The sequence below is a fragment of the Rana temporaria genome, chromosome 2 (assembly GCF_905171775.1).
Source record: "Rana temporaria chromosome 2, aRanTem1.1, whole genome shotgun sequence".
NCBI lineage: Eukaryota > Metazoa > Chordata > Amphibia > Anura > Ranidae > Rana > Rana temporaria.
In genome coordinates, this window is record NC_053490.1 from 469,071,814 (window position 1) to 469,085,884 (window position 14,071).

A 14,071-nucleotide genomic window follows, 5' to 3' on the forward strand; every position below is an offset into this window, starting at 1 on the left:
TTCTTCACGATTCTATATCATTTGTTAAACACATGGACTTTTCATTTTGATTCTATTGTCATTTGATGTTGATTTATTTATATATTTTTACATTATTTTTGTCATCATTTATTCAGCGCCACTTATTTGTATTTTTCCGCAACTCAAGAAATTGCTTTAACCACTTCCTTACTGGGCACTTAAACCCCCTTCCTGCCCAGAGGACTTTTTGCGATTCGGCACTGCGTCGCTTTAACTGACAATTGCGCGGTTGTGCGACGTGGCTCCCAAACAAAATTTACGTCCTTTTTTTTCCCACAAATAGAGCTTTCTTTTGGTGGTATTTGATCACCTCTGCTGTTTTTATTTTTTGCGCTATAAACAAAAATAGAGCGACAATTTTGAAAAAAAAATATATATATATTTTTTACTTTTTGCTATAATAAATAGCTCAATTTAAAAAAAAAAAAAATTTTTATCCTCAGTCTAGGCCAATATGTATTCTACATATTTTTAGTAAAAAAAAAAAAAAAAAAATCGCAATAAGCGACTGGTTTGCGCAAAAGTTATAGCGCCTACAAAATAAGGGACAGAATTATTATTTTTTATTATTTTTTACTAGTAATGGCGGCGATCTGCGATTTTTATTGCGACTGCGACATTATGGACACATCGGACACTTTTGACACATTTTTGGCACCATTCACATTCATCAGTGCTATAAATATGCACTAATTACTGTATAAATGTGACTGGCAGGGAAGGGGTTACCACTAGGGGGTGAAGAAGGGGTTAAATGTGTACCCTATATAGTGTTCCAACTGTGGGGGAAGGGGGGTGACTGGGGGAGGTGACCGCTCTGTGTCCCTATGTACAAGAGACACAGATCGATCTCCTCTCTCCATGACCATTTCTGTTGCGGTTGAATCCATTGAGGCTATTCCCTCAAGATTACCCGTTTGACCCACATGCTATACAGTACATGTCCACAGAGTCTGGTAAGCGTGCCAACATCATCACTTTGATTGCGCCTTTAAGGTCAAGTGGAATAGGACAAGAGAAACTTTCACGTATTTGCTAATGTTTATTTGAATTTTATATGGACTTTCTTAGGATGTTTTTTCATTCACCTTCAAACCATTCTGCATAGTTTTTTTAATTTTCATTTATTCACATCACTATATTTTTTCAATGTTTTTTGAAATTTTTCAATTATCCACATTTGTCTATTGCAGATAGGTTGTTTTTTCACTTTCTAGTTTTGGGTCAATATAATGTTTAATTAGATTTGTTCCTTATTTAGCGCCACACTTTTATTTTGTTGTATTTAGGCAGCCACGACACTTTTTGCACATCTTCCTCTTTCTCAGAGCAAATTGTCTTCTATACGTACTGCCTGTGGCATACCCGTACTTGACACTTTAGGCATCTTACATGGAGCTGGGTGTCAGGATAATACAACTCCAACAAAGCATGTGCAGGAGTCGCGTCATCAGTGGCTGCCCAATGCCACAGAATGTCATAGGAGTGTATATAACTTGTCAGGGAGGAAGATGGTAGACACTAAAGTAAACGTTATCTGAATATTAAACATTTTTAAGTATCTGTCTTACAATTCTCTGAGTGCCAAAAGAAATGTAAATGCCACATAAGAATTGAGACACAAAAAATTACAACAAAACAGCATTGAACAGCTTAAAGAACAAACAAATTATGGATTGCAGTTCTTACCTGAGCCATTACAGACATTGTTTCATTTCCATAATAGTGAAGTGAACTATTTAAAGATGTCAAGTTGTATTTAAATCCTGCTATATGGACTTCATTACATATATGGAATGCCAATGTGATGGCAATAATTCCAGTGGTGGGATGTTTTGGTTTCTAGAAAATATTAAGAAAAAAAAACGACAGAATTCAATACTAGGAGACACCTGCAGGTGGCAGCATTATCAAACACTTAAATGCAACAAGTTATCAGTTCCAAATGAGGCTAAATGAACTTAGCCAGGCTCTCTGTTACTGCAGTTAATGACCCCTGCACATGTTTTGTTTATATCTACACACAGAAATCCTGTTTAACCCCTTGTCGCCGCTTGTACACAAATATGCGGCCTCACTGAGGCTACATATAGACTACATATGTGCGTACGTTTGTGTGTGCTGACAGCACTCTGGGTCTCATACCAACAAGTAGGCTATATTTAGATTCCCCTCAGACATACATGTAGTGGTACATGAGGAGAAGACTAATACAGGGCATCTAACCAAAGTCTGGGCATACCAATTTTTAAGGGGTATTAGGCCTCATGTACATTGGACATTTTGACGTTTTTACAGCAACTGTTTTTGGCTGTAGACGTTTTTTCTACAGACATTAAACTCTCTATCATGTGATCCTATGTGTCCATGCACACATAGGCGGTTTTGGGCAGTAAAAAAAAAAAAAAAAGAAAAAAAAAGTGGGTTCTGAGAGAAGTTTTTCAGCTGTAAAAACGCTCCAATGCTGATAAACGCTCAAAAAAACATTGCTCATCAGCGGTTAACGTTTTTGATCCTTTGGGAAGAAAAACGCTATTGCAAAAACTTCGAAAAAAGTTGAAAAACTCACTGCAAAGCTACTGGCGTTTTTATAACATTATTTTAACGTCCAATGTGCATGAGGCCTAAAAGTAAGATGAGAGAAGAGAGAAGGTAATACAAAAAAGGTATAAATGGGGGTTATAGTGGGGAGAATACTGGGAGGAAGGTCAAGTAGGGTTAGCATATTTTAGGTAGGATTCATTAAAAAAAAAAAAAAAATCCTAATTTTTTTTTAGCCATGAAAAAAGGCAGTAAATATATATTTAAATTTACCTGTAGATTTCTTACTATTACTATGTCATACTAATATGGAATTTATCAGTCCTTGGATTCCGCAGGTTTTTTTCCCAGGTATTTTCCTTTTTTTTTTACCTGATGATCCTGTCAGTAACACACTTCCTGTCCGGAAGTGACAATGCTCTCTCACTGTATCTATGGAGGAGCAGAATTATTACCCTAAGCTGCTGTCCTGATTTGGACTACAACATCTCCCTCTATTCTCAGCTTCATTACGGGGAAAGGGCCCCATTATTCATAGACAATATACGGCAAAGCAGATAACATTGTCTAATATTTCAGTTTTCTGCAAAGGAAGGTACAAAAGACACAAGATGTTTGGCAGGATCAACGGTCTCTTATTAATACCTGCAAAAAGGTACTTTGCCTGAAAAAAAAAAAAAAAATAGGACTAATGCATCCAAAACAACAAAGGACTGGTAAGCTGCACGTTGCATTTTCTTTTTGGGTTTAGATATACTTAAAATGCCCTTTATTTTTCAGTTAAATTAATGGTTTTGGGTCAACGATATACATTTTTTTTTTTTTACACATTGTCAAACTGTAAAACCCATTAAGTTCCTTAGGGTTCACCTATATGAACATTTCTATTTTATGGACCCCATAAGATGTATTTCTACATAAAAAAGTCACATCAATATTTATTTTAGGGATTCTGAATATATGTTTGAGAACTAATTTTTTGCTATGGACAAATGTTCTGGTTACCGCCTGGCCTATGGAGTAACCCATCAATAAATCCTAATAAAGCAGTAGTAATATTAACCAATTCAGCTCCAGAAGGTTTTACCCCCTTCATGCCCAGGTCGTTTTTTGCTATGCGGCACTGCACTACTTTAATTAACAATTGTGCAGTCAAGCAAAGCTGTACTCAAACATAAAAAGAGCTTTCTTTTGGTGGTATTTGATCACCTCTGGGTTTTTTATTTTATAAACGATAAAAAGACCAACAATTTTGAAAGAAAAAAGAAAAAAAACAAATAAAATCTCCTAATACATTTTGCCCAAAATGTATTCTCCTACATGTCTTTTCTTAAAAAAAAAAAAAAAAAATGAAAAAAACCATCTCAAGAATGTGTATATTGATTGTTTTTTGTGAACGTGTTTCTACAAACTATGGCATATATACTGGGATTATTATATTTTTCATACTAGTAATGGCGGCGATCGGTGACTTAAAATGGGACTGCGATATTGCAGCGGGCAGTCTGACACCGACACTGGGGGGAACTGCCACTGACATCTCCAGTGCCATTAATTTAGTGATAAGTGCCAATAATGTGCACTGTCACTGTACTAATGACACTGGGCAGGAAGGGGTTAACATCTAGGGTGATCAAGGTGTTAAATGTGTGCCTAACAAGTGTTTGTGTGTGTGTACAGTGTGCTGCTTTTACTGGGGGATCTAGTGGTTTTCATTCCCTGCTTAGCAAACAACTAGACCCACTGTAACTGAACACAGCTCTGATCTGTTTACACGCACAGAGCTGCGTTCTGTGAGACCGAGAGCTGATTGCCGGATGACGGCAGTCAACCACTGGCCAGGACCTAAGGATCGGCATGTAAGAATGCAACGAATCATAGCACAGCCGTGTGGGCGGTGCGCACCAGCCCTCTACCTGGAAATGCAGAATCACACATACATACACACACACACGCGTGTGATTCTGCACAGCCAGACCACACTATCGCAGTATATGCACAGTGTGCGGCCAACAAGTGGTTTAACACAACTACACGTGCATCCAAAGTTCTGACAACCATGACCTGTAAAGCTTGCTATACACTGGTAGATTTATGAACATTTATATGAAAATTCTCATCAGTACATTCGATGACTTTCAAAAGTACTTCAAAATTCAATTTGCTTTTAACATTGGATTCTGAATGACTAATTTCCTGAACAAAAAACACATATACTGTTAGAAACCTGTTAAAAAAAATATATATATTCCATCGTGTTTATTTGAATTTTCTCATCACTACGGTTGAACATGACTGTCAATTAGGTCCCACTAACAATTAGAAGATCAAATGAACGATTCTGAGACAGAAGTTTCAGAAGCTTAACCCATATGCACCAGCCTCACAGCTCTTTGTTTTTACAGAATGATTACCACTCCTGCAGTTCAAAGAAGGGGAAGATGTCAGCTGGGCATAACCCACTCCCATGTCCCCAAAATAGTTGAAGTGGTTCCAAAGTCAGAACGCTTTTTACCTTTATGCACACCATGCATTAATGTAAAAAGACTTCCAGCAGCTGGCTCCTGTCAGTCATTGAAATATAGTGAGGAGAGAGTGGAGTGTGAGGCAGAGCCATACACAAACAGCCCGGCTCGGAGCAAGCCTGCACATGTGTCACCATAGAAAGGAGCTTCCCATGGAGACAAGGAGGAGCGGAGAGTGCCGGCGGGGGACCCAAGAAGAGGAGGTTCAGGGCAGCTCTGTGCAAAACCATTACACAGAGCAGACAAGTATAACATGTTTTATTTTAGAAGGGAAAAAAAACCTGCTTTAACTTCATCTCCATTGCTCATTCTTCTTTACCCCGGTTGTGCTAATACAGTATGCATAAAAGGTACCCATGGAAATTAAGGGAAAAAATAAAAACATTATAAGACTAACAATCATAATGCTATGTTTAATGTGTAACTAAAGAAAAATGATTTTCCTAAACCTGTTGAGTGTAAAATATACAAATACGATGATGACTTCAAACTGCACATGTAAATTGAGAACCTTACAAACGTCTGCCAACTTGTCCTTCCAGCCTCTGCAAAGGACTGCCAAGCTGAATATTACAGCTAGAAAATAATGGGCAACTAAATGTTATCTGAAAAGGGTACAATAAAAAGCTATTCATGGCACAAAGAATACTTTTCCATATTTGTATATTAATTTTATTAGTTGGGTTAATACTACCCTATATTTACTTCACAGGCCTGTGCATGGATAGAACACAAAAGGCTTCATTCACTAAAAATGTATTAATTTTTGTCTTCAAACTAGCATGGATAAACTAATATGAATTATTTTGTTGATTTGTGGAAAGACGTGAAAATCTCCTTAAAGGGGAGGTTCACCCTAAAAACAACTTTTTCTTATTACACTGGCCCCCCACATTACAATACGATTATGCCTGTTAGTTTTTTTTTGATGCTGTACATACCTTAATACAGCATATTCACCCGTGGCTTCGGGGTTGCGAGTCCCGCGGGAGTGGGCGTTCCTATCATGCTGGTGATTGACGTTTTGACAAAAAACGAGCTACCCCGGTCGCGTAAGCCGCGTCACGATTAGCGAAAGGAGCCGAACGGCGAGTCGGCGCTATACTGTGCCTGCGCATCGCCGTTCAGCTCCTTTCAGCAATCGTGACGCGGCTTACGTGACGGGGGGAGCTCGTTTTTTGTCAAAACGTCAATCACCAGCATGTGAGGAACGCCCACTCCCGCGGGACTCGCAACCCCGAAGCCACGGGTGAATATGCTGTATCAAGGTATGTACAGCATCAGAAAAAAACTAACAGGCATAATCGTATTGTAATGTGGGGGGCCAGTGTAATAAGAAAAAGTTGTTTTTAGGGTGAACCTCCCCTTTAACCATAGATTTTTGCATACTTCCATAAATATAATACTGTTAATATTTTAGGATATGTATTATAGCAGAAAGTAAAAAATATTGTTTTGTTTTTCAAAATTGTCTTTTTTTTTTTTTGCACTATAAGCAAAAAAACAACTGCAGAGGTGATCAAATACCACCAAAAGAAAGCTCCATTTGTGGGGAAAGAAAAAGGACATCAATTTTATTTGGGTACAGTGTCACACGACCGCACAATTGTCAGTTAAAGCGACACAGTGACGTATCAAAAAAAACGGCCATGTCAGGAAGTGGGTAAAACCTTCTGGGGCTGAAGTGGTTAAAGGGACAGAAGTATTTATTTATTTTTAGACTTGATTACATTATTGAATAATTTTTATTATGTGTTATAATTATTTATAGTTATTTATTATATTATAATTAATGATTATGTGTTTCAAATTTTATCATACCTGGGATGTCTACTAGACTCTTGTTTGGACAGATTTAAGTGAGTTATTTCTAAGAATTACAGGCCTACAATATAAAACGCCAAGTTTCCATGCAAAACAATTGTACCGCTTTCAGCATCAAGAACCTGACATAATCATACCACCAGGGAGGTTAAATGACCGCATCTCTCTAAATACAATTTTATCAAGACATAAAAAAAAACAGACAACACTGTGCTACCCAGTTACATTTATAGAGGAACCAGCCACAAAACAAATTAACTTACTTCTGTCTTTGGAAAGTTACTGGGAAAATTCAGTAGATTCTGTGAAACCTGGCGAAGGATGAAAGGGTTGAGGACTCTCAGCTGATGAGGTTTATAGATCAAGTTCATTGCAGGCTTCCTCCAAAACCCATACGTGCTCTGTGAGAACACAATTACAGTACGACATCAAATATACAAAAACAGTACATATACAAACAGTACAAATAGTTTTGGGAGAATAAAAAAGGACAAAGTACACCATTATTCTGTTGAAAAACATATGCTGTAAACTAGGTGTGAATGGTAGCTTCCACAATGATGGAATATTTTGCAAATGTGTTAAAAAACACACACACACACACACACACACACACACACACACACACATATTAGGTGACTTGTACACTACATAGGCCCCCTTTTCTTCAGCTCGATAACTAAAACAAGATGCTAGGTTGCGGATGTTGTCGGTCACCTACAGCAATGTTTTGAACCTCTGATCAACCGTGTCGGCCTCATTTCAATCTTTTACAGCAAACGGCATGAGGCACACAATGTGATAAATCCAAAATACACTACCGAAATAATAAATTAATCAGATGCAAGCACCTTACAAATCTGGTATTCATTCTTACAAAATGCATAATTTAAGTTCATTTTACAGTGCAGGTTTGGACATATAATATTTTTAACAGAGTCCGTTCCCAACAAAGAGTGTGTTGTGAAGGAGTCCTACATACTGTTTGGTGTGCTGACCTAATTTTACTAGGTAAGCGATTTGAATGGGGGTCATTCAAAAGTGTTAAACTTAACACGTGTGTAAACATGTGGTGAGAGAAAGCGTGTCTCCTACAGTCATCCTTCTGTCATCTCCTAAAACCTAGAATAGAACTGTCCTGAGTCTGGATGTGCGGGGGGGGGGGGGGGGGGGCTTAGAGACTCTGATGTGTTTATAAATCAGCTCTGTGGTGGCCTTGCATATCTCTGGCAAAGTAAATGGTTTCTGTAACCTCTATTGTAACCTCTATTGTGTTGGTGTTCTGAACAAAACTGAAGGTATTGTACGGTTATCAGCATTGGACAGCACAATATGTTCTCAGTAGATAAAAAGGACATTATTCTGTAGCTCATGTATTACTAAATAATTTAGGGAGACGTCTCAATATTGTAAAGGGTAAGATAAAAAAAAAAAAAAAGAAACGAGATCTCTGCTACAGAGTATTTAAAATATATTAGCAAAAGTGTTCCCATGCATTACAAGCGGAGAATATGAAATGCGTGTGTGTGCGCGTCGGTGTCATGGTAATGAGATAACTGCATGTCGGAACAGTGGTGATGAGAGAATGGTATATACTGGCACTAATGTGCATTGCCCGAAAAACTTTCCACCGTATTACTTTTATGTCAACCCCTGTTACTGTGCGTGCATGAGGACCAAAAGGCTGTGCATGGCTGTCATAGAAGTGTCATCGTCTCGGCTCCTATTTAATGAACCAAGACAAAACCTTAAATCTTTAAGGTACTGTTTAGACACAATTAACATTTCTAAATGTTCCTTATATAACATCTTTACTTTTTGACTTGATTTTTTCTACTACTTTTGTACACTACAATACCAAGAAATGACTGCAACATAATTTACAAAATATAACATTTACATTGGGAAAGCCTTCTAGTGGCTTCTAAAATTAAAATATAATTTCTATATCAGAAAAACAACAGTTCTCACTATCTGTAGTTAAACGGCTGAGGCACATGATGCCAGTTTTATATTGAACGACTGGTTTCAGGAAAATTACTAAATGTTCCCATATTTGCATGCGCAAACCAACAGGATTTCCATGCAAACATAGGCAAATGTTCCTTGTGTGTTGCTTATCAAAGTGGTACAGGTACAGAGCCTCAGGGAGGGTGTTGAGGAAGGGGGCAATGTTTCAGCAGGTGACATGCAATCCCTATTAAATGCCAAATTGCTCTAATACAAGGGTTTATGTTTATGGGGAACACACATATTCGTAGTTTATGTATTAGGAGTTCTTGTGGTAAAGTCTATTTTAAAATATACAGTACATCGTTTCTAGCACTGCAGGCCAGGGGGGAGACTTTCTACATAACATCAGATTGCTCTGCCATACTTTCATGGTCATATTCCATGCCCTCAGTTTCAAGATTCTTCCTCTAGTGACAAATTGTACAGCAGACAGTACAGTCAGCATGCCTGTTCAAGGACTGACGGACAGAACAGTCATCCAGAAGCAGACCAGACGTTTTATTCCCTGCCAAATACCTTTTAGCATTAGGCCCCTTTCACACAAACAGACCAATCGGGTCTGCCTGTCAAGTTTCAGGTGCACCCAATCAGACCCGCCAGTCTCCTCTATGGAGCGGCGGGTGTCAATGGACATGATCCATTGACACACGCCGACATCGGGATCCAATCATCTTAAAACAGACAGAGAGGGATCGTTACCCATCCATATGGCGGATCGGATAGCAGTTTGGTGTAAATCAGTTACATCTGACCGCCAAAAATCTGACTCTTGTCCTGGAAAGTGCTTAATTATTTCCCTCTTTCACAGACAATCAGGGATATCCCTATCTTCTCCACCCCTGGGAAGTCAGGTGCTGCCTGGCTGTTTGCAGATTGATCAGTAAAGTGAGCAGGCATGGCCCCCAGAGGGCGATGAGTCTGGCTATGTGCTGTGGTAAAGGGCAAAAACATCCTCTACTTTCACTGTTTCTGTCTGGAGCTGAATCAGTGCTGCACTCACCAGAAGCAGAGCCTAAAGCTGGTAAATCCAAAGTCTGAGAAGAGGAGAGCTGCCAGCATGGTGAGTACACCGACATGTCTACAAACTCCAACTCACCTCCTCTCAGTGTCCCCAGCCCAACCACCTGTACAGGTCTGGTGCCAGCAGGGGGGAAATAGAGAGATAGCCAGGAGGCAGAGGGAGAGAGACATCTATCCCCTGGATCTGTAAAACTGCACGACAGCCTTCTAATGTAAGATCTGTGAGGAGTATAAGCTGCACAGTGCTCATGTTCCAAACAGTAATTGAAATCGTCTCTCTCTCCCTCTTTCTGCACTATGTGCATCGCAGACTCTATATAACCACATCACATTCAGGCCATGCCCAATATTTAGCATACTTGAAACCTCACTAATTTTTGCTGCACTTTTCAATCTTCAGCTGGGCCCCGCCCCGCCCCTAATTACAATCATACTCCGCCTACATCGAAAAAAGTGTCCCTATATTTTTTTTCAGAACGTTCCAACTATGCGGTTATCATCGAAAGTGAAAGTAAAAAAATCCCAAATTTTCTAATCTTCTAATGGGGGCACTAGTTCTGCTGTTCATGTACTGATTTCCACTCCTAAAGGTCTTCCTCTCGACACATCTGTAGTTCAGAAGGCAGACTCTGAAATAAGTGACACAGTAGTGCCTACTCATAGGAAGTGAATACGTGTTACAGAATTCAAGGGAGTAAATGTGTGGGGATCGTCAAAAAGTACGTTTACAAACGTCAATATCGTTCAGCTTAATAAGAAAAGGCTTAGACTAATTAAAATGCAATGTGGCAATGCATACATGATTTTACAGTTTGACCATAGATACACTTTAATCATTGAGAAATGCATTAAGACTTGAAGCAGAGTTCCACCCAAAAGTGTAACTTCCGCTTTAAGCAATTCTCGCCCCCTTACATGCCATTTTTGGCATGTAATGTTTTTGGGGGGGAGTGGGTACCTAGTTTTGACAGGTAATTTCTGTCCCACTTCCTCGCCACCTAGGTGACTCCTCCTCTCCCCCTCTGCAGCGTTCTGGGACACTTCACAGGTCCCAGAAGACTGCCTGACCACTAAGAAAATGCAGCAGGACTCACCATGCGCAGTGCACATCTGGCTGTGCAGCCGCAAGCTGTCACAGCCAGGTGCCCACACATGCAGCGACAGCACCGTGGAGAGGAGGGGGAGAGGAGAGGGGGAGAGGAGCAAGGCTTCCGACGGGCGCATAGCTGGACCGTGGGATAGGCGAGTGTCTGTATATTAAAAGTCAGCAGATACACTTTTTGTAGCTGCTGACTTTTAATAAACTTGTGTGTCATTTGACCTCCAAACATGGCATGTATTATGACATCCAAAGAGTTTAATTTTGGTCTCATCTGACCAGACTATATTCTCCCAGTATTGCAGTGTTTTATCTTAATGTTGTGCAGCAAACTTTAAACGAGCATCAACATGCTTTTTCTTCAGCAATGGAGTCTTGCATGGTGAGCATGCATACAGGCCATGGTGGTTGAGTGCATTCCTTTGTTTTCTTTGAAACAATTGTACCGGCTAATTCCCGGTCTTTCTGAAGCTCTCCACAATTGGTCCTTGGCCAACTCTTCTGATGATTCTCTTCACGCCGCTGATTTATGGTGAAATTATGTTCTTTCCACTTCCAGATTATGACCCCAACAGTGCTCACTGAAACATTCAGAAGTTTAGAAATCCTTCTGTAATCAATGCCATCAGTATGTTTTGCAACAATAAGGTTCCAAATGTCTTGAGAGAGCTCTTTGCTTTTACCCATCATGAGATGTTTCTTGTGTGACACCTTGGTAATGAGACACCCTTTTTAGGCCATGTTGAGACTGAACCAGCCGATATTAATTTGCACTGACAAGGGGCAGGATTGATTTCTAATTACTGATATAATTTCAGCTGGTGTCTTGGCTTTACGTGCCTTTTTGCACCTCCCTTTCTTTATGTGTTCAATAATTTTTCCCTGTGTCATTCCATTATATTACACATAACTGAAAGCAGAGTTCCACCCAAAAGTGGAACTTCCGCTTTAAGCACTCCTCGCCTCCTTACATGCCACATTTGGCATGTCATTTTTTTGGGGGGGAGGAGTGGGTGCCTAGTTTTTTTTTTTTTTTTTTGCCTAGTTTTGAGCAGACTTCCTGTCCCACTTCGGGCCGTCTAGGCGACCCATCCTCTCCCCCTAGGGGGCCCCCTCCATCTCACCATTCTTCTGGGAAATGTCACAGATAGGGCTGCAACTAACGATTATTTTCACAATCGATAAGTTGGCCGATTATTGTCTCGATTAATTGGATAATAGCCTTAAAAAAAAAAAATGAATTTTTAAAAAAATTTGGGCCAATTTGTTGGGCAGATTACAAAACACAAATTGCCGCAAAAACACATTACATGCTTTTCTGCAGCTTCTCCATTGAAGTATATTGAACCAAAAAAAACAAAATGGCACTGTTTTGCGTTAAAAAGTTTTTTTTTGGATGGATGGATTGCATGGGTTGTTACCGACATGTGTTGAAAATTTCATAACGGAAAAAGACAGACATGTACATAAAATAATTTTGAGCAAAAGGAAAGAAAGGGTGCCAGATCAGCAGGAGTTAATAGTAACTTTGTATTTAATGCAGAGTCACTTACATGGAAAATTCCAAGGTCCAGTGTACAGGGTGGGTGTAGTGAACAAAGCAAGCAGACAAAAATCTGGATGGGCTTGACTGACTAATTCAAAGTCATATCGCTGATTGAGGAACCTATCCATCAGAATCCTTCCCTAAGAAAAGCAGTCCTCCTCTAGGGTAGAATTTTTTTCTCAAGAGGCAAAATTAGCCCTTTGGAATACTCAGTTTCCATTTTGGTTGATGGCAACTTGCTAGGAATTCCCCGCAGAGGACTTAAAATAGGTACTTGACACAATACAGTCCTCTGCGTGAGATAACTCCAAATCTAGAAAGACTAAAGAGGAGGGACTGCACACGTGGGTGAAAAGGATACCCAATATTATCATTGTAGTATTGGACAAAGGGAACAATAGAGGAAAGGGGCCCAACCCATATGACAATCATGTCATCAATATATTTGCCATTGTATATTATAATTGTGCTCCAAACAAAATTGTGTACTATCCAGGATGAACAGAGCCTGTTTATGGTGGAGGTGAGATTATTGTGCTAAAAAATGTCCAACTGCAGCAAGTCCCAACTTTGTGAGGGATTGATGTGTAGAGCGACGTGACATTAAAGCGGAGGTCCGGCAAACAAAAAAAAATTAAAAGCCAGCAGCTACAAGTACTGCAGCTGCTGACTTTTAATAAATGGACACTTGCCTATCCAGCGCACCCACCATGTCGGCAGCAGAAGACAGGCAATCTCTCTGCTGCCCCCGCCGCCTTGCGGCTTCACTGCCTGGTTCCCTACTGCACATGCGCGAATAGCGCAGCGCTTTCCCAGTGGTCCCCGCTGTCTCCTGGGACCAGTGTGTTTCCCAGAAGGCAGCGGGGGGCGGGGGGACGGGAAGTGGAGGGACTCCCGTGGGAGTCTCACTCCGTAAGTGGGTACAAATACCTGTATTATACAGGTATCTGCACCCCCCTGAAAGGTGCCAAATGTGACACCGGAGGGGGGGAGGGTTCTGAAAAGCGGAAGTTCCATTTTTGAGTGGAACTCCGCTTTAAGGGAAAACCAGATATGAGAGTCCTCCCATGTGTAATAAGAAAGAGTCTCCAACAGATGGGAGAGGCCACTTGTGAGGTTATCCATAGCCATAAGAATGGGTCTTCCCTTATCTGTTGTCATTTCTTTCCTTTTGCATGTTCATGAGGTATTCCCAAGGGGTCAAGTCCTGGGGAGAAAAGTGTGGGAACTCCCACTCAAGATCCACTCCCCCACCAAAAAAAAAAAAAAATGATACGCTCATATGCATAATTGCTAAACCGCATGTTTTTTTTTTTTTTTTAGGATCCACTGTACCTTAGTAATCCTTTATGTTACTGGCCACTTCCTGTATATGGATTCATCAGGTATTGTGTGCGGGTATTCCGTCACTTCCTCGATGCCGCAATGCCTCCTGGGAGCTTTTGTCATTGTTCCCAGGAGACATTGCAGAGGTCTGCCACG

General features: G+C 40.1%; 1 protein-coding gene across 7 annotated transcripts in view; it reads right to left on the reverse strand.

Annotated features, from left to right (window-relative positions):
* ST3GAL6 (ST3 beta-galactoside alpha-2,3-sialyltransferase 6) overlaps positions 1 to 14,071 on the reverse strand; it is a 220,123-nt gene that overhangs the window by 7,541 nt on the left and 198,511 nt on the right. For all 7 annotated transcript variants that reach the window (XM_040338708.1, XM_040338710.1, XM_040338709.1 and 4 more), the window contains 2 exons: positions 7,175 to 7,312; positions 1,711 to 1,863 (listed from right to left, as the gene is read on the reverse strand). In XM_040338708.1, the coding sequence (XP_040194642.1) occupies positions 1,711 to 1,863; positions 7,175 to 7,312 (291 nt within the window). The remainder of the gene's footprint in view (positions 1 to 1,710; positions 1,864 to 7,174; positions 7,313 to 14,071) is intronic.